This window comes from Oncorhynchus nerka, linkage group LG15, assembly GCF_034236695.1.
Source record: "Oncorhynchus nerka isolate Pitt River linkage group LG15, Oner_Uvic_2.0, whole genome shotgun sequence".
Lineage (NCBI taxonomy): Eukaryota > Metazoa > Chordata > Actinopteri > Salmoniformes > Salmonidae > Oncorhynchus > Oncorhynchus nerka.
In genome coordinates, this window is record NC_088410.1 from 34,399,428 (window position 1) to 34,419,863 (window position 20,436).

The window sequence follows — 20,436 nt, forward strand, 5'->3', positions numbered from 1 at the left end:
CCAATGTAAAGAACATCAGTCTTGATGTTCAAATACATAAATCATTGCACCAACTCTGTCAAAATCCTGCATCCGGATACAGTCAAGTAAAGTAGTCTAAATGACAAAATTACCCCAGCTCAGTGTCAGTCACTTCAGTGGTGTGAATTTCCTTTTCGTATTTCACATTCTCTTTAATATTCTTCAAAGTGCTTGTTATAGTCGAAGCGCATTACTCAAACTGTCAGAAATGAGTTAGCAATAACGTGTTGCCACAAACATGTCCCCCCCCCCCCCCCCCCCCACCACCACCTCTTGAAAACGGTCCATTCCAAAAAGGTTGGGAACCTTGTGACTGCTATTGGTTCTTCTCAGACTCTAGTCTAGATGGTTCTGAGAACTGGTGAGGTCCACTGGGATGTGTGTGTATTTATGTGTTTGTGTGTGTCAAACACCCGCCCAGTAGCTCCTCGCATATGCATTTGGCTGCAATCAGGAACCAATGAGGAAACATGCCAAGGTTACAATGCAGGACACCACAAGTGTATAGACAAAATACAGAGCACAAAGAGCGTACTGCATCGTCGTAAATCCAGATAAATTATTATTTAGCAATAGAAAATAGAACACCGCATTGAGTTGCCATTGATGTCTAATGGTAGATACCCCAGCTATTGATAACGTACATTATAGCACCGTTGTCATTACACTGTAACAGCAACGTAACAACTTACTTGTATCGAGTCATTCGCCATCGTTGTTCTTTGTGTCTTGTTCCAGTGATGATTCCGTTCTAGACTGGACATATGCGATTGTCCGGAGTACTCCAAATGAATTTAGGCAGCTAGATGATCAATTCATCCAATTGTCGCTCAAATGTGTGCTCTGTACAAAAACCTCACCACTATATTGTCTGAGATAAAGGAACTTTTAAAAACAATTCTCAACCAATGGTCAAAAATAATCCCATTGTTGTGTCGCCTCAACTGCCCAAAGAAGCTGGTGATCCCAAAATGTTTTTCTAGTTGTTCCGACTAATGGTTCGTTCAACAAATACACAATGTTCCCGGGTGAGGGTCTTTAAAAATATCAATACGATAAAAGCTTAAAACAAAACTGTTTGATTCAGCTCATTGTTCTTTTCTTTGAAGGCTAGCTATCAACAGCTAGAGCACAAGGGGAACAGACGGCACGACTCCCTCCCTATCCGCGTAACACTCAGAAGAGGGATAGAGATCCATTGCTAACATAAAACGCTACAGAGGCAGAAAAACTGTCGAGCCCCGTCTTCGTAGTAACATCCGTGAAACACGCGTCAGTCTCCCAAGTATCACATGCAACAAAAGCCTTCTTTCAAACGAGACGACCTTATGCTTCCCTCGAGCAAAGTACCGAATGACCGAAGGGTGTCACCGGTAAAAGCGTTGTTGTTTGCTCTTCGTTCGGTTTTGGAGGGCAGAGGAATATCGCCTTGTCTGTCCGCGCATTGCCGACGATGGCTTGAGCGAGAGGCTACACTTTTTTCTGATGGGGCTGCGCGCGGATGCGCTGGCACAACGTGTACGGTAGGTAGCATGAGCGCGCCCAAGGTATCATGTGACAATATCCAGACCATGGATTTGTCGTTTCCAACTTCTCCGAATGAACACTGTTGCTTATCTTTCCCCTATCCCAAATTTGCAATTTAGCCAGACACAAAACAACTGTTATTGGTATTACTCTGCTTACAAGTAATAATGTGTTCATGTAATCACAACCAGAAGATAAATGGAGTACAGTTACAGTAGAATCAAAAGTATATGACTGTAAAGTATTTAATATCACAAATCTACAAGGTAAACTCATTATCTAATATTGAAAACAAACCCGAAAATATATAGTGGATATATACTAGCCTACATTAAGCAAATGCCATAATGGGGCACCAACAAGCCATTAGGTCAATACGTGTGTGTGTGTGTGTGTGTGTGTGTGTGTGTGTGTGTGTGTGTGTGTGTGTGTGTGTGTGTGTGTGTGTGTGAGAGAGAGAGAGAGAGAGAGATGCACTCTACTGGGCAGCAGGTAGCCTAGAGGTTAAGAGTGTTGGGCCAGTAACTGAAAGGTTGCTGGTTCGACTTCCAAAGCCGGCAAGGTGAAATGCGGAAGACACATTTCGGTTGAATGGATTCAGCTGTGCAACTGACTAGTTATCCCCTTTCCCTATGGCCTCCTTATCACTATATAAGCAGAAACTCAAACTATAGCTGAATAAAACTACAACAAGTCGCAGGGCATGCAAATGGGATATTTGCTTACCATAGAATTTGACACTGCCAGAGGGAGACAGACGGAAGAGCAAAGGAGCACCTGGTCATAGGTGATGATAGGTGAAAAACATCACACAAAGGCTATGAAAATGCACACCAGAAACAGCCTGCTTACATCTGATAGCGGTAATGAGCAGGCTAAATAAACATAGCCTACATCATCATGTCTTTTATCAAATTTCCTTGTGGACAGGTGTTTATTTTATTTTACCGTGGGCAGTTTCCAGGCTATTGCTTGCTGGAGTATATTATGGGGAATACATCTGCAATATTTATTTTTCTTTTTTCTTTGTCCTCTATAGCTATAGCTATTTTTTTGTGTGAATTGGATTGATCCCCTCTACTACATGGAACCCCACTAATCCTACCGACGGAAACGCAAGAGGTGGCTAAAAACAGTCCTCCATCCTATGCTAGCTTGCTACCGATGGCCCGGCTAGCAGTCTGAATAGCCGTGACCCCAACCAACCTCATTACTCACTGGACCCTTTTGATCACTCGACTAAGCATGCCTCTCCTTAATGTCAATATGTCTTGTCCATTGCTGTTCTGGTTAGTGTTTATTGGCTTATTTCACTATAGAGCCTCTAGTCCTGCTCACTATACCTTATCCAACCTATTAGTTCCACCACCCACACATGCGATGACATCTCCTGGTTTCAATTGTGTTTCTAGAGACAATATCTCTCTCATCATCACTCAATACCTAGTTTACCTCCACTGTATTCACATCCTACCATACCTTTGTCTGTACATTATACCTTGAAGCTATTTCATCACCCCCAGAAACCTCCTTTTACTCTCTGTTCCAGACGTTCTAGACGACCAATTCTCATTGCTTTTAGCCGTACCCTTATCCTACTTCTCCTCTTTTCCTCTGGTGATGTAGAGGTGAATCCAGGCCCTGCAGTGCCCAGCTCCACTCCTATTCCCCAGGCGCTCTCTTTTGATGACTTCTGTAACCGTAATAGCCTTGGTTTCATGCATGTTAACATTAGAAGCCTCCTCCCTAGTGTTTGTTTTATTCACTGCTTTAGCACACTCTGCCAACCCGGATGTTCTAGCTGTGTCTGAATCCTGGCTTAGGAAGACCACCAAAAATTCTGAAATGTTCATCCCTAACTACAACATTTTCAGACAAGATAGAACTGCCAAAGGGGGCGGTGTTGCAATCTACTGCGAAGATAGCCTGCAGAGTTCTGTCCTACTATCCAGGTCTGTACCCAAACAATTTGAACTTCTACTTTTAAAAATCCACCTCTCTAAAAACAAGTCTCACCGTTGCCGCCTGCTATAGCCCACCCTCTGCCCCCAGCTGTGCTCTGGACACCATATGTGAACTGATTGCCCCCCATCTATCTTCAGAGCTCGTGCTGCTAGGCGACCTAAACTGGAACATGCTTAACACCCCAGCCATCCTACAATCTAAGCTTGATGCCCTCAATCTCACACAAATTATCAATGAACCTACCGGGTACCACCCCAAAGCCGTAAACACGGGCACCCTCATAGATATCATCCTAACCAACTTGCCCTCTAAATACACCTCTGCTGTCTTCAACCAAGATCTCAGCGATCACTGCCTCATTGCTTGCATCCATAATGGGTCAGCGGTCAAGCGACCTCCACTCATCACTGTCAAATGCTCCCTGAAACACTTCAGCGAGCAGGCCTTTCTAATCGACCTGGCCGGGGTGTCCTGGAAGGATATTGATCTCATCCCATCAGTAGAGGATGCCTGGTTATTTTTTTTAAATGCCTTCCTAACCATCTTAAATAAGCATGCCCCATTCAAGAAATTTAGAACCAGGAACAGATATAGCCGTTGGTTCTCCCCAGGCCTGACTGCCCTTAACCAACACAAAAACATCCTATGGCGTTCTGCATTAGCATCGAACAGCCCCCGTGATATGCAGCTTTTCAGGGAAGCTAGAAACCATTATACACAGGCAGTTAGAAAAGCCAAGGCTAGCTTTTTCAAGCAGAAATTTGCTTCCTGCAACACTAACTCTGTGACCGCCACCACCCTGAAGTTATTACATTTGAATGATCTAAACTGTCAAAGGCAAGAACATGATTTATTCTACTTTGTACATTTCCAGAAGTATTTTTCATTTCCAATTAACATTATTAACAGTATATTGCAGATGTATTCCCTCAGAAAGACCAAATTAGAAAATTCTCAAATATAACTCTTATTGACTCTTATTGTGTCAATACCAATACACTTAAAAGTGTTAAAGCCTAGATGGACAAAAATGACTCGCACAGTGAACTCAAAATGACCGGCACAGTGAACTTATAGTATTGATGCAGTACTCACATCAATTTGCACTTAAGAATTTGAAGTCTACAGTAGGCCTATTAAAAACTCAAAAAAGAGGTTCAAAATAGATGCAAGTACATATTTATTTAATTAAATAGGTCTGGGCTGGGCTATGGGGGGATTCATCATGGCTTGAACTTTTTACCACTTCTCTTTTTGCAGGGGAAGCAAAATAAATTTGCCAGGGCAGCTGTAATCCGCAGGAGGAGACACTGGTTTTTTCCTGGCTCATCAGCCACAGTATCTGAACAGGTGACAGAGAACAGGGGATGACATCAATTGTTAGATTACTTGTTAGATATTACTGCATGGTCGGAACTAGAAGCTCAAGCATTTCGCTACACTCGCACTAACATCTGCTAACCATGTGTATGTGACAAAGTACATTTGATTTGATTTGATCTACTAGGGCAAATCGTAAAATAAACTTTTGCAACGGAAAACAAAAACACAATTATTTTAGTTCATGGAAGTTCCTCCCTGTTACTGCCGTTTAATAAATAAGACCCTGATAACTTCATCATAGTCTCTTCCCCTAACATTACAATGTGGTGAAATAATATCATTTTGTTGAAGACATATAGACATGTTGACTAACAGAAAGGAGGACTTACCATCAGTGCCAAGGGGAGCCATCTTGTTCTTCTTCAGGGTCTTCTTGCAACCACGCTTCCAATCTCCTGACTTCCCCACTCCTTCCTTCACTGCCTTGTCCTTCCCTGTCTTCTTAGTAGAGAGAGAAACAGATATGAGTTGGTGCCTCAATCAAAAAGCTACAATAACTTAACAACCTACTGGTTAATGGTAGTCTGCTTACCTGTGTGGAGGTGCTGTCCACAAGGTCTATGGAGAGGGAGCTGCTGCTGGCCTTCTCCAAGCTAGCAGAGTCACATTTCTTGTTGTCGTCGATCGCAGCCACATCCTCTTGGTCCTCTTCCAGGCTTTCCCCCTGGGCCAAGAGTTCCTCTGCGAGGGTGATGTCACACTTTGAGGAGCTTGAGGAGGAGCGTGACCTCCCCCTACCACGGCTCCTACTTGCTCCAAAATGGCCGTCAGAACTCCAGTCCTGGGCGTGGTCGTCTATGACATTTGCGATGGTGTCTGCCATGCAATAGATGGCTCTCTCGCCACCATAGCGTACGGCGCGCAGTTGAGCCCGGTTGGAGTCCGAGCGCAGGGACAACCTTTTAGCCGCAGCCTTAACGATGGCCTTCATTGCATCTTCCCCCCTGAATTGAATGCTCTCCTCCAGGCTGAAGAGGACAGAGATGTCAGCATACTTAAGGGCATGCTGGACCTCCAGAAAGAGATCCTTCATCAGCCTGAAGGGGTCGTTGGCCCTCCTAGCCTGGGGGGACTCTGAGGCCTCCAGTCGGCGCATGATGCCCTGGAGGATGAGCTTCAGGGTCTGGGGGCTCATAACGGTGTCCCTGGGAGTGCTGAGAAGGGGGATGTCCTCTTCGATGAGGATCTCACCCGGCAGGAGAGAGGGAATCTTCTCCAGGAGGTCCTGCCTGGCCTCGGTGGGGGTCAGGGAGCCGATACTCACCTCAGAGACATCAGCTCCCCCAACCTCTTCTTCCAAGATCTGTGCAGAAGCTGCCCATGCTGCCTGAGTGGTCGTTAGGGAGCCCTCAATCATGGAGGTGCTGGGGACTACCTCATCTTCATCCAGACAGGGGTTGACCGCCAGGGTCTTTGCAGGAGCTGCCTTGGTTGAGGTGGAGGGCTCCGAGTGTAAGAAAGTCACGACACTCGCGACCACCTCATCTTCTTCCTCTGATGAAGAAGGACACGGAGTGTCAGGGAAACTGTCCCTGGCACCAGAATCCAATCCTAATAAAACACACTCAAATTTTGAACTGGTTCAAAGCCATATCCATGTATAGCACTATGCGGTATTTGGTACATTTACTATAATGGTAATGCACAAGTTATTATATGGTTATTACAGGGTTAATACTGGTCATAATGGTAAACAGGTTATAAATGTACCTTTCTGGATGATGACACTGGCACTGTAAACGTCGTTGCAGGTCCGGTTCAGCATCTGTTCCATCCAGGCAGTCAGGACCTGGCAGATGGCCTCTAGTCAAATCAACATTTATTTAAAGTGTTGCTTCACACACACACATGTCACAAAACACTTTACAGAAAAGTAGAAAGAACAGGAGAGAGAAGAGAAAAAAGGAGACTGTGAAACAGCCCAGTCATAGCTGCAGGAAGTAGGGGTGTCGAGGGTGCTGCACCCCCGATAAATGTATATATATATATATATATATATATATATATATACATATATATACATACATACATACATACATACACACACACACACACACACTGCTCAAAAAAAATAAAGAGAACACTTAAACAACACAATGTAACTCCAAGTCAATCACACTTCTGTGAAATCAAACTGTCCACTTAGGAAGCAACACTGATTGACAATAAATTTCACATGCTGTTGTGCAAATGCAATAGACAACAGGTGGAAATTATAGGTAATTAGCAAGACACCCCCAATAAAGGAGTGGTTCTGCAGGTGATAACCACAGACCACTTCTCAGTTCCTATGCTTCCTGACTGATGTTTTGGTCACTTTTGAATGCTGGCGGTGCTTTCACTCTAGTGGTAGCATGAGACAGAGTTACAACCCACACAAGTGGCTCAGGTAGCTCATCCAGGATGGCACATCAATGCGAGCTGTGGCAAGAAGGTTTGCTGAGTCTGTCAGCGTAGTGTCCAGAGCATGGAGGCGCTACCAGGAGACAGGCCAGTACATCAGGAGACGTGGAGGAGGCCAACAACCCAGCAGCAGGACCGCTACCGCCGCCTTTGTGCAAGGAGGAGCAGGAGGAGCACCTCCAGAGCCCTGCAAAATTACCTCCAGCAGGCCACAAATGTGCATGTGTCTGCTCAAACGGTCAGAAACAGACTCCATGAGGGTGGTATGAGGGCCCGACGTCCACAGGTGGGGGTTGTGCTTACAGCCCAACACCGTGCAGGACGTTTGGCATTTGCCAGAGAACACCAAGATTGGCAAATTCGCCACTGGCGCCCTGTGCTCTTCACAGATGAAAGCAGGTTCACACTGAGCACATGTGATAGACGTGACAGAGTCTGGAGACGCCATGGAGAACGTTCTGCTGCCTGCAACATCCTCCAGCATGACCGGTTTGGCGGTGGGTCAGTCATGGTGTGGGGTGGCATTTCTTTGGGGGGCCGCACATGTGCTCGCCAGAGGTAGCCTGACTGCCATTAGGTACCAAGATGAGATCCTCAGACCCCTTGTGAGACCTTATGCTGGTGCGGTTGGCCCTGGGTTCCTCCTAATGCAAGACAATGCTAGACCTCATGTGGCTGGAATGTGTCAGCAGTTCCTGCAAGAGGAAGGCATTGATGCTATGGACTTGCCCGCCCGTTCCCCAGACCTGAATCCAATTGAGCACATCTGGGACATCATGTCTTGCTCCATCCACCAACGCCATGTTGCACCACAGACTGTCCAGGAGTTGGTGGATGCTTTAGTCCAGGTCTGGGAGGATATCCCTCAGGAGACCATCTGCCACCTCATCAGGAGCATGCCCAGGCGTTGTAGGGAGGTCATACAGGCTCGTGGAGGCCACACACACTACTGAGCCTCATTTTGACTTGTTTTAAGGACATTACATCAAAGTTGGATCAGCCTGTAGTGTGGTTTTCCACTTTAATTTTGAGTGGGACTTCAAATCCAGACCTCCATGGGTTGATAAATTTGATTTCCATTGATCATTTTGGTGTGATTTTGTTGTCAGCACATTCAACTATGTAAAGAAAAAAGTATTTAATAAGAATATTTCATTCATTCAGATCTAGGATATGTTATTTTAGTGCTCCCTTTATTTTTTTGAGCAGTGTAAATGATTATTCTTTTTCTCACAAAATTTGTGAACTAGGCCTTTATTACTCGTCAGCAGAGCGGAGAAAAATACTTCCTCCCCCCATCGACAACGCCCTCACCCCAAAACATCTTGGTCACAGTGTAAATGGCAATAACAACAATAAAAATGGGGTAAAAGGAGACAAGACTACATAATAACTAACCTAGTGCCCTCTTGTCATGATTGGAGAGTGAGGTGGAGGTCTGGGAGGTCAGGATCTGGGAGCTGCCCCCCTCCGACATAGCTGCCAACCTCACACGAGGCTCTGCCCCCTCCTCCTCCCCAACCCCATGAGACCAGGTGGAGTCGCTGTCCCACAAATCCTCCTTGCTGGATGTGGGAGTGCTGGGAGGCTGGTTGTGCTCCATGTCCCAAGTGCTCGGCCAAATCTCCCCTGGCCTCTCCCTGAGCAGAGCAAAGACAGGGAAGGACCCCTCGCTGAGGGCTTTATGGACATCCCTTCCCTTGGCCCACCTCACTGACCCCAGTTCTCCCACACTGACGCTGGAGTGGAGTGTGTCTCTCTGGAGGTAAACCCTCTCCAGCTCCTCTGCCTGATGACAGAGGTTGAACCGTCTTGATCTCTGTGATGACCCAGAGCGACTCCAGCTGTTGTCCTCCCCCTCCTGGAGGGTTTCCAGGGCCATAATGGGGTAGTGGGCCCTTCCCTCTGAGGTCACATCTGGAGAAGACAGGCAGGTGGATGGATATGAGGCAGTGGATGGCCCTGACAACATGTTGGATGAGCTGTCGTCTCCATTTTCCAGTGGCAGAGGTCTGGTGAAGTTTTCTAACTCGCCCATGTCTGCCTCAATGGTGGACAACTGACCTAGGGCTGAGCCAATATGCTCCTCCATCCAGCCCTGCTCTGGAAGGGGGTGCAGGCCACTTCTGTTGGAGCAGGACACACTTGGATGTTCCAGATATAGTGGCTGAGCATCCACACACTCTGCCAGCTGACAGAGGTTTAACGGCAACTCTGGCATGTTGGATCTGCTCGATCCCTGTGACGACCCAGGCCGACTCCCATTCCGGCTGTTGTTGCCTCTTCCAGACCTCATGTGGTGGATCCGTCTGGCAGCCTCCTGGGCACTCTCACAGGCATCCCTGAACAGCTCTGAGAAGATGCTGGAGAGCCTCTCTTTGGTCAGAGTGATGTTTGGATTGATCGTCTCCAAGTCATTCACACCAGAGGAGAAGAAGTCGTCCTGGGCATTCCTCAGGATGTTACTCACAGCCATGTCTGCTATACCCTGAAGCTCCTTGTCTGTCTCAGAATTGGACGTGGGGGGCTGCCCGCCCCAGAGCCTCCCCTTCGGCTCAGAGCTCCGCCAGTGGAACATCTCCGAGACGATGTTCAGCACCCCTGACCCTTGGCAGGAGGAGTGGGATGACTCTGGACTGTAGCTCCTGAGCAGAGCCATCGCTGGCAGGAGGACCACATAGGACATGTCCTCCAGGTCTTTTATGGTCACATTCTTAGAAAGAAATACGGAAAACAACAACTTTAAGTGACAGCATTTCCTTTTAGTTTTTAAGGTACACGTTTTTTTGTTGTTGTTGGCATGATTAGAGTCAGTAAAGAAGTAGAAATGGGAGACTTACCTTTTGTTTGAGGAACTTCCTGATGAGCTTCCGCTGACTGGAAAATAAAAAACAAACAACAAGAATCCTTGGTGAGTAGACTGGCTCCTAGATTATATTTTTTCTACTGCACATAACATGGTTCAGAGCAGGACTCACGGGTGACACTTCAGGATGTCCTCCAGAGAGAACGCCTCCTCTACATTCTCAGGTGTCATTTCACGGGGTGGGTCCACCAGAGAAGTGGCATCGGAGGTGACATCAGTCTCTGGGGTTTCTGGGGTCAGGGGGTCATCAACAGATGGAGAGGAGTTCATTCTCACCTCATCCTCAGGTGTCAGGGGGTCTGGTGGCTCTGAAACAGAAGACTATAAGAATTACCACCGAACAAGCTAGTAACCACGACAACGATTCTATTGAATAACCACTGTGTCACCAAAACCCACCTGTTGTCTCCACCTTCGTCACTTTAGTGCCCTTCTTGATAGCTGGCAGGACACCTACAGAAAGAGGAGAGTTGAGTCATTAGTTGATCCTTCCACCATATTGTATGTCCTTTTATAATTATATCAATAAATCCAGGTATTTTGGAAGTGGTGATCAATACTCACTGTAACTGGTTGTCGGAGATAGAAGAGGTGGAGGCAGCGCCAACACACCAATGACTTGGCGGCTTGTTTTTTTTGCCTCTGCATTGGCCTCCCTAGCCCTTCTGGGCTCAATGGCCTCTCTGGCGTTCTTTTCAACCTTGGCCATCATTGCCTGATTGCTCAGCCTGGGGCCTTGTGGGGGCTTCGGCACAAAGTTCTGAGAGAAACATCGACAGCAGCAAAATCATATCACCATAGAAACCACCTATTTCACCATAGGCATGGTGGTACTAAGTGACATAAGGGTTAACCTTAGAATTAGAATCAGAATTCCAATGCTATTGGTTCTAACTAGTAAGTGACCCATGCATCATTATCCCGTTTTAAACAAATTTCTGGTTGAGAACATGACATATTACTAGATTTCAACCAACTGGTCTCTCAGTTAAAACCACGTAAAAATGTCAAAACAAAGCGTCCTTATACAACCAGGGACGCGTTCAGCAAGAACGTTGAGCAACATTCAGCGACCAAAAATGGACAAGCGTGTCTTAGCCCTATACATCATTAGCATATGAATGTCAGCACTATCCACTTGACTAACAAACCAATCAAAATAGATGTCCAATTAAGGCAAATCATTTCTGAGTGGATGTGGCCTCCCAAGTGGCACAGTGGTCTAAGCTGTGTTACTAGAGATTCTGGATTCGAGTCCAGGCTCTGTGGCCGCGACCAGGAGACCCATGGGGCGGCGCACAATTGGCCCAGCGTCGTTAGGGGAGGGTTAGGCCGCCAGGGATGAACTTGTCGGGAGCAGTGCACGCTGACACGGTAGCCCGGTGTATGGTGTTTCCTCTGATACATTGGTGCGGCTGGCTTCCAGGTTAAGTGGGTATTGTGTCAAGAAGCAGTGTGGCTTGGTTTGGGTTGTGTTTCGGAGGACACACGGATCTTGACCTTTGCCTCTCCCAAGTCCGTACGGGGGTTACAGGGATGAGAGATTAACTACCAATTGAATACCTCAAAATTGGGGAAAAAAGGAGGTAAATAATAAATTAAAAACAAAACAATTGAAGTGGGTGGGTGTTGCTTAGAGCCAACCAGTCCGCTCTGAGAGGTTTTCCTGGAGTGTAATTAAGCATGCCTAATATTGCAAAACATTTGGAATGTTTTCCAATTGAACAGATAGGTATTTCACTCTGAACTGTTCTAAACGTTTTGCAACAAAACTCAAAAGCAATTTCTAACCTTCAGGGGGCTCTTCTTGGTGCAGTCCACCAGTGCTGGCAGCCTTGGTCCACCATGGTCGTCTGTCTGGGGCACCTGTTCTCCAACACTAGCTTGGAGGGTCCCAGCCTGGGATATAGGTACAAAATTAACTAAATTACACTTGAGACCTCCATTTTGAGTCCTCCTTTCCAACCATAAAGCATATCAGTCTGTTTTTGCATAGGCCAGTGGTTTTCAACCCTCTCCTTGGGGAACCCCGGACGTTTCACAATTTTGTTGTAGCCCTAAACAAGCAAACCCCATTAAAACCTATTCAAGGGCTTGATGATTAGTTGACACGTTGAATCAGGTGTGCTAGCTGTGGAATACAGTGGAATGTCTGGGGGTCCTCTAGGAGAGGTTTTAAAACCTCTGGCATATGGTTGTACTACAAAAACAATTCCCCATTACGGAGACACACAGATAAATATGTTTTTCTTCGTATATGAGAATTACCTTTAGACGAACTCTCCTCAACCGTTTATGACTTTTACTCATTTTATTTTAAGACATCCTTCAGATTGGACCTGTACAACGATAGAAAAATAATAAACAAATACATTTTTTATAAAATGTTTGAACATTTTAATACAATACTTACAGTTACACAGAATTATCTTGTCCAGGCGAAGTAATGTCTTTGAACATGAGGATGACTGTCCTATGCAAACTATCAACTCAACTGAGCCAATCAATTTAATAATTTGTTGTTTGCGTCATAGGCTCATATATTATGTCATGACAACATACACTATTACGCCAACTACAACAGCGCACAGTGACCACGCCGGGAGATTAATACATTTTCTGATCATATACGAAATCTCCAAAAAAGTTTAAAATGTAACGTAACCCAAATCACGTTGATTCAATGGGGTTTTATATATCAATGTTTCCCTCTGGTGGCAAGAACCGAAAGAGACATACATCGATGTCGAGCCGATTGTCATCAGTCTGCACTCCGCAAACTAACTTCTGAACTTTTGATAGTTAGAATAATAGAGTTAGAATAACAGAATTAGTATAATAGAGTTAGAATAACTTTATTCATGTAGCTAGTATGGATACTAATATTGACAAATCAAAGCATATTTTTTTCATACCAGTGTTGTCAAACAAACGATGATATTTGGCTTGACAATGACAGTGGTGTAAGATATATGGTAATTTTTTGTCATTTTGCAATCATTTATTTATTAGTCTGCATAGACAGAATGGTTGTCTATCTCCAATTATGTATATAAATAAACCCACATAACTGTCAAGAGGTTTTGTGCATGTTTCGGCCAGCAGAGGGCTCCGCTCGATCTTTTCTAGGGGTCGCTTCACGCGCTCACGGTAGTAGTTATCGCGCTAGGCTAGCCTGCAGACTGACAAATTCATTTGAGACGGGACTGAGCGTCAGATGTAGAAGCCAAGGGAAAGAGAGGAGGCTGGAGACGGAGACCAGTTGAAAACCGTACTTGTCAAGTTCTTGGACCGACGGTGTAAGGCGCCGCACATGAGCTCTACAATGATTCAGAGTGGGGAAAGTGGCGTAGGTGTAACTTAGTTAATAGCTAACTATCCTAAATTCGTGAAAATACTGGCTAAGTACCCGTAGAAAGTTGTAACAACTTGTGAAGTGTTCAATTAATACAACACACAAGAAAACAGTTTCTTAAATTGCAGTTGCTAGCTAGCTAACAAGCTAAAGCTAGCTAGCTAATGAAGGATGAAGGATTTCGAGGTGTCAACCGAAAGCGAACATGGGTTATTATTAATTGGTCTTTACACTTACTGATAATTTCAAAATAATATTTCAATTCTATCGTAAACAATGTGAAGAGGGGTTTGTTCTCTGCCCACTACATTTTATGGATAAAGAATCAGACATGAAAAATAAACAAATGAATGAAAGTTCAATCAGGGTCCATATCATTTGGATAAAAAAATAACATAATACCAGAGTCTCTCAAATGTAATATTAATTGTCGTTCATTTTAAAATAAAATATTCTAACTCACTCCAAAATCTTCTGACATAAGAGCAGTCCCAAAATAAGTGGTCAAGAGTTTCTGGGTCACAACCACAAAATACACATTTGTTATCAGTAACTATTTTGAATCTAGGTATAATAAAGGTCTTTCTATGGTAGATTCTAGATTCTATTAATGAGTTTGTATGATACTTCTTTCACCTTATTAGATACACAATATTTGCCAGACAACAGCGATACTTTGTTCCAGTTCACTTGTCCCAGGGCTGCATTCCAGTATAGTTTAGCAGAGGGAATAGTAACATCTTGACAGTTTCTTATATACATGTTATTACATTTATAGTTTAAGATGTCAATTCCTTCTAGCTGTATTGAGGCTACAAAGAAAGCATGGAACAGGGGGAGACGAAAAATAATCCTGAATCATCACCAGACACAGGTGAGTTACTGTCAAAATGCCTAGGTAGCTTAATAATTATGTACACAAAAAAACGTGCTACACTCGCAATAACATCTGCTTACCATGTGTATGTGACCAATACAATTTGATTTGACTCGGCTAATCAAACTCAAGTCAACATAATTTCCCGAAATTTCTCAGACTCTGTGGCGCATGTAGAGGATAGTGCTTTGGCGCCCTCGTGTGGCGACCAAATTGACAACACAGGTGATGCGAATTTGGAGTCCATGTCGTCAGGCCAGGATATCAACTTGATGGATCAGAAGCTCAGACCCATTGAACAGCAATTCCAGTACCTGCTGACTAAAGCAGATGAGTTTCAAACAAACCTTTTATCCAGGTAACGTTAGTCAGTTAGGAAAGTTGTTAATGCAGTCTAAGATAATGATAGGTAGAGGTTAGGTGAGTCAATGAATAGGGCAGCTTAACTATGCAATTACATTAGTAGGGTTTACATTTATTGTTTATCAAAGGGGTTAAAGTAATACATAATGAAGCCCTGTCCTGTGACATAACCGTGTGTGTGTTGTCTGCAGGAGTGATATTCTGCAGAAGGAAATCTTTGCTTGCGTGGTTCCTACTTTCCTGCGGACCTGTCAGCCCTACTTCACTTACCTGGAGTCGACAGCTCGCAGCACCCTGCCCCAGCGCAGGCCTCTACCCATGTACATCCGCTCACGAGTAAGAGCCTCGAAACTCAACCCTACTCATATGAATCTGTCCTTAATTCATGCAACTTGGTTGGAAAGGGAGGTAGAGGCAGTGATCCCTTCCCTTTGCACTCTTTATTGATATTAAATGTATTCTACACTTCAAACCAACATAAATGTCTCTGTGAATCAACTTTGGACAAGAATATAGGCTTAGGAGAGGTTTGAGAACTAATAGAGAAGGATCAAGAGCGATGTTGTAGACTGAGAGTGGTGTGTATGGAGTAAGTGTGTGTATTTGTCTGTCTGTGTATTTATGTGTTTGTCCATCTCTCCAGTTGTTAGACTTCTCCCAGAAGCTGTGTGCGAGGCTGGAGCAGCTGGTCTTGACCTATGCCTCCTTTGACTTTCTCTCTCTGGAGGAGGCTGAGCCGGCCAGGTACTGTACTTACCAGAAGAGGCTGGTTGGAGGATGGCTTCATTGTAATGTCTGGAATGGAGTAGATGGAATGGAGTCAAACATGAGGTTTCCATGTGTTTGATACCGTTTCATTTATACCATTCCAGCCATTACAATGAGCCATTCGGCATAGCTCCTCCCACCAGCCTCCTCTGGTACTTACAACATAACATCTGAAGGCTGTGAGCCACCACAAACACACAGATGCACATACAAACGCATATCGCCGCTGTCGGGTAAAAACCTCATCTCCAAAACAGACACTTTTCAAGAAATTGAAAAAACTCCCATATTATTATTATTTTCAACAAACATTATATTTTGACATTTCTGAAGCTGTTTTGAATACATTTTCTTGGTCTTAGAGTCATGAAACATTCAGATTACATTGAGAGTTAGTGCTTTCAACACGATTTTAGTTGCAAGGTTTTCATCAGAGAGTGACGATATGTACCAACACCTACTCTTGAATACCTGTATTTAGATCCACAAATGGAACATTGCGGAGTATGACCCAGATATATAGAGGACAGATGCATGGACTTGTCAACCCTTATTCTCATTCGTCTGACATTCATTCCACAATTCTTCATCCAACCATTTATGTATCTATCATTCTCCCTCTCTCTCCATTCCAGTGTCTCCCATTTCTACATTGGCAAGTGTCAGATAGACCGTGTGGGACTGTCCATATACAGGTACTGTCGTCTAGCCCCGTACCTGGCTGGGGTCCACACTGGCCTGTACAAACGCATGCGCTGGAATGTGGAGAGACCCAGCGAGAGCCTACAGGAGGAAACGGATGGCGAGAAGGAGGGACATCCAGAGGAGGACAGGCCAGTAGCAGGGAAAGAGCGAGCCACTGAGACAGAGTAGTGAGTGAGGGGGGTAGAGAAAGGGTTAAAGTAAGGCATAACATGCCAATAAACAATCATTGTAATATTAGTGCCAAGAGAACTTTGGGACTCTTTTGAAGTGAGATGTTCGATGACAATGTACATTTCGGAATTCAGGCCTAAGAACAGTCGATCAGATGGCATCTCACTGCCTCTGTGTGACTGTGTGTGTGACTGTGCGTGTGTGTTTCTCGAGCAGCTACTTCCTGTGCTACGAGGAAGTCACTGAGGATCCAGCTGAGGGGGGCGATGGAGTGGGTAAAGGGGAGACGGTTGCTATAGGCAATGTGGTTAAGATGTGGTCAATCGGTCAGTGGGTCCAAATGCAGCCTGAACCCATAAAAGATGACATCTACGAATGGTACAAAGTCACACTCAGATCGCTACGCAACACTCTTTCATCTTTGACTTGTTTAAAGAATACTTAAGAGTAACTTTTCTCTGTATATATCAATGATGTCGCTCTTGCTGCTGGTGATTCTCTAATCCACCTCTACGCAGACGACACCATTCTGTATACGTCTGGCCCTTCTTTGGACACTGTGTTAACTAACCTCCAGACAAGCTTCAATGCCATACAACTCTCCTTCCGTGGCCTCCAACTGCTCTTAAATGCATGCAAAACTAAATGCATGCTCTTCAACCGATCGCTGCCCACACCTACCCACCCGTCCAGCATCACTACTCTGGACGGTTCTGACTTAGAACATGTGGACAACTACAAATACCTAGGTGTCTGGTTAGACTGTAAACTCTCTTTCCAGACTCCTATTAAGCATCTCCAATCCAAAATTAAATCTAGACTTGGCTTCCTATTTCGCAACAAAGCCTCCTTCACTCACACGGACAAACATACCCTCGTAAAACTGACTATCCTACTGATCCTTGACTTCGGCAATGCATCTGTACATAGCCAATCTGTAAATAGCCCACCCAACTACCTCATCACTATATTGTTATTCATTTTTTGCTCCTTTGCACCACAGTACCGCTAGTTGCACCCTCATCTTCTGCACATCTATCACCCCAGTGTTTTAATTTGCTATACTGTAATAATTTCGCCACTATGGCCTATTTATTGCCTCACCCCCCCTTATCCTACCTCATTTGCACACACTGTATATAGACTTTCTCTATTGTATTATTGACTGCATGTTTGTTTTATTCCATGTGTAACTCTGTGTTGTTTGTGTCACACTGCTTTGCTTTATCTTGGCCAGGTCACAGTTGTAAAATGAGAACTTGTTCTCAACTAGACTATCTGGTTAAGTAAAGGTGAATGAATTTTTAAAAAAAAATAAAAAGTACTGTGTGTGTGTGTGTGTGTGTGTTCATTCCAGGGTGCTGTGCTGTGTTCCACAGGCTGGGTACCACAGGCTTTTGTGTCTGGGAGTGGAGGAGCCCTCTGCCTGCGCCGCTACTGACTGCCTTGTGAGGATGTTGTTTTCTCAACAGAGCCCAGTGGCAGGCCCCAGTCATGAAACAACATAACAGAGACAAGCCACTGTTCTAGTACTGCCTTTGGTCATATCATGTTCTCGTTGATTAAAGGATTTAACATGGCTTATTGTTAGTTTTACATTGTGTTATGTTCGGCTAATGTTTTCAAATCCAAGTAACTATTAGGAAGGACTTTTAAGGGCTGAACTCTCGTTCCTACTAGCCAATGTTTTCCTTAAGGTTCCTTACGTATTGTATAAAAATGAATATAATTTATAAAGACAGCAAGTTTTATTACCAATTCCCTACCAGCTAGTGATACGTTTGAACTGTATCTGATGTCTGTTCATATTCAAGATTTTATTGAGCGCTAATGTATGTTACTGTATTGTGTGGTTGTTGGAAATCATTTTGTATGATGTTAAGAATAAAAGTATTGACCTGTCATTCATTTGTACGGGAGCATTATTTTATGAAATAAAACAATTTATTGAAAATATATTATTGTGTTACATTAAACAAAAGTACTTTTAAATTTTAAAAACATGGGGTCTCCGTACTGTACTTAAAGTGTAAATGATTTGTTTGTAAACAATGGAGTAAATAGCCAACTGTGACAACTAGGCAGAATGAAGACCGTTCTGTTTCAGAATACTTTTCCTTGCCGCAGTTATTTTTTGCTCACTTGAACCATCTAGTGGTGACATCGCAATGTCTTACGGTGGGCTCCAAAATTACTGGCACCCCTGACTGGCAATGCACAAACAATACTTTAAAAAATATAAACAATATCATTATAGAGAACTCAAAATACCAACGTGAGAAATACTATACTTTAATGGAACCTACCAAAATAATTTATTGATTTAATTAAAAATCAATGTCCTCCAAATCAAGGTTTCACAATTAATGGCACCCTTAAATATTATTGTAAATAACATCTACCAAAATTAAACCAGGAATTAAATTCCACTTATCTACGTTTATCTAAGTGTTAATGAACTATATTGAGCCATTACAGCACTTCCTTTTTCACTAGGGTATAAAAATGAGGTAACACGCATGCAATATCCCTTTGTCATCCAACACCATGAAGAAAAGAAAAGTTCAAAAGGGACAGATGTTTGTAGACCTTCAAAAATCTGGTAATGGCTACAAGAAGATCCACAAATGATGGAATATACCACTGAGCACTGCCAGGGAAATTATTTAAACATTCAAAAGATATGGAACAGTTGAAAACCTCATGGGTAGAGGACGCAAATGCATTTTGCCCTCCAGGATAGGGAGGAGGATTGTGAGAAGAGAAGCAACAAAATCCCCAAGAATCACTGTGAAAGAATTGCAGGCCTTGGTGGCGTCTTGGGGTCACCAGGTTTAAAAAGACGCCACCTCCACAACCACAGGCTCTTTGGAAGGGTTGCCAGAAAAAAGCCCTTAATGACCCCAAGATACAGACGCAAGCGCTTGGAGTTTGCCAAACATCATTAAAATTATGATTGGAAGAAGGTGCTCTGGTCAGATGAGACCAAAATTGAGTATTTTGGTCAGATACAGCATTGGCATGTTTGGTGTCGAAACAGAGATGCATACAAGGAGAGGCACCTCATACACTTGGTGAAATATGGTGGTGGGTCAGTGATGTTTTGGGGCTGTTTTAATTCCATAGGTCCAGGGGCACTGGTTAAGATTGATGATGTATTGAATTCCATCAAGTATCAAGCAATTTTTGCTGACAATCTGGTTGCATCTGCCAGAAGGCTGGGACTTTCCCGTATGTGGACTTTCCAACAAGACAATGACCCAAAACATACCTCAAGATCCACACAGAAAGGGTTCTGTGACAACAAAATCAAAGTTCTGCCATGGCCATCTCAGTCACCGGACCTCAATCCAATCAAAAACCTGTGGGCTGAGTGGAAGAGGGCAGTTGATAAGCGCAAACCCAAGAATGTGAAGGATCTTGAAAGGATCTGCATAGAGGGATGGTCCAAAATCCATCCAAATGTGTTCCTTAACCTTGTCAAACATTACAGGAAAAGACCATGCTGTTATCCTTGCCAGAGGTGGTGGCACTAAGTACTAAATGAGGAGTGCCAATAATTATGAAACCTTGATTTTGGTGAAATGTATTTTGTATTAAATAAATGTATGATTTTGGTGGGTTCCATTGAAACATAAATAAAGTACAGTATTTCTCACATGGTGGTGTTTTGAGTTTATATTTATATATTTTTAAGTATTGTTTGTGCATTGCCAGTCAGGGGTACCAGTAATTTTGGAGCCCACTGTATGTTTGACAAAGATTCTAAAGTTCTATATTTGAGCATTCTATACTTCTATATTCATACACATGTATTCTGAATTCAGACTGCTATAATACAGCACTCGTGTTGGTTGCAATTGCTTGATTGTTTAGTTCTTATTTAGGATTTAGTTCTAGCACAGTTTTGAAGTTTTTAGTTGAGTTTTCTGTAAATAAATATTTTCTAGCTTACTGGTCTCCTGGGGATAACTTGGAGCAAATATGGATGACTACATCCATCCAAGGGTCTTCTTGGGTCAATTGTTACCT

At 43.8% G+C, this 20,436-nt stretch overlaps 2 protein-coding genes across 4 annotated transcripts; one reads left to right on the plus strand and one right to left on the minus strand.

Annotated features, from left to right (window-relative positions):
• Nucleotides 1–4,710: 4,710 nt before the first annotated feature.
• LOC115142476 (uncharacterized) lies at nucleotides 4,711–12,111 on the minus strand. Its single transcript, XM_065000694.1, has 11 exons — nucleotides 12,106–12,111; nucleotides 11,957–12,064; nucleotides 10,730–10,925; nucleotides 10,565–10,618; nucleotides 10,278–10,473; nucleotides 10,140–10,176; nucleotides 8,698–10,012; nucleotides 6,607–6,699; nucleotides 5,429–6,447; nucleotides 5,226–5,334; nucleotides 4,711–4,855 (listed from the first exon to the last, which is right to left on the minus strand). Exons 1-11 carry the CDS (start codon nucleotides 12,109–12,111, stop codon nucleotides 4,737–4,739), a joined length of 3,252 nt encoding a protein of 1,083 aa, XP_064856766.1. The 3' UTR covers nucleotides 4,711–4,736.
• A 1,017-nt stretch (nucleotides 12,112–13,128) lies between these two features.
• Nucleotides 13,129–18,302, plus strand: LOC115142497 (UPF0575 protein C19orf67 homolog). 3 transcript variants are annotated; one of them, XM_029682015.2, is made up of 8 exons: nucleotides 13,129–13,514; nucleotides 14,322–14,394; nucleotides 14,557–14,755; nucleotides 14,952–15,096; nucleotides 15,404–15,504; nucleotides 16,164–16,400; nucleotides 16,621–16,782; nucleotides 17,784–18,302. In XM_029682015.2, exons 2-8 carry the CDS (start codon nucleotides 14,346–14,348, stop codon nucleotides 17,854–17,856), a joined length of 966 nt encoding a protein of 321 aa, XP_029537875.1. In that variant the 5' UTR covers nucleotides 13,129–13,514; nucleotides 14,322–14,345; the 3' UTR covers nucleotides 17,857–18,302. The 3 variants fall into 3 exon arrangements, with proteins under 3 accessions (XP_029537875.1, XP_029537873.1, XP_029537874.1); XM_029682013.2 differs by having other exon boundaries at nucleotides 13,132–13,514; nucleotides 17,762–18,302; XM_029682014.2 differs by having other exon boundaries at nucleotides 13,132–13,464; nucleotides 17,762–18,302.
• The last annotated feature ends 2,134 nt before the right edge of the window (nucleotides 18,303–20,436 follow it).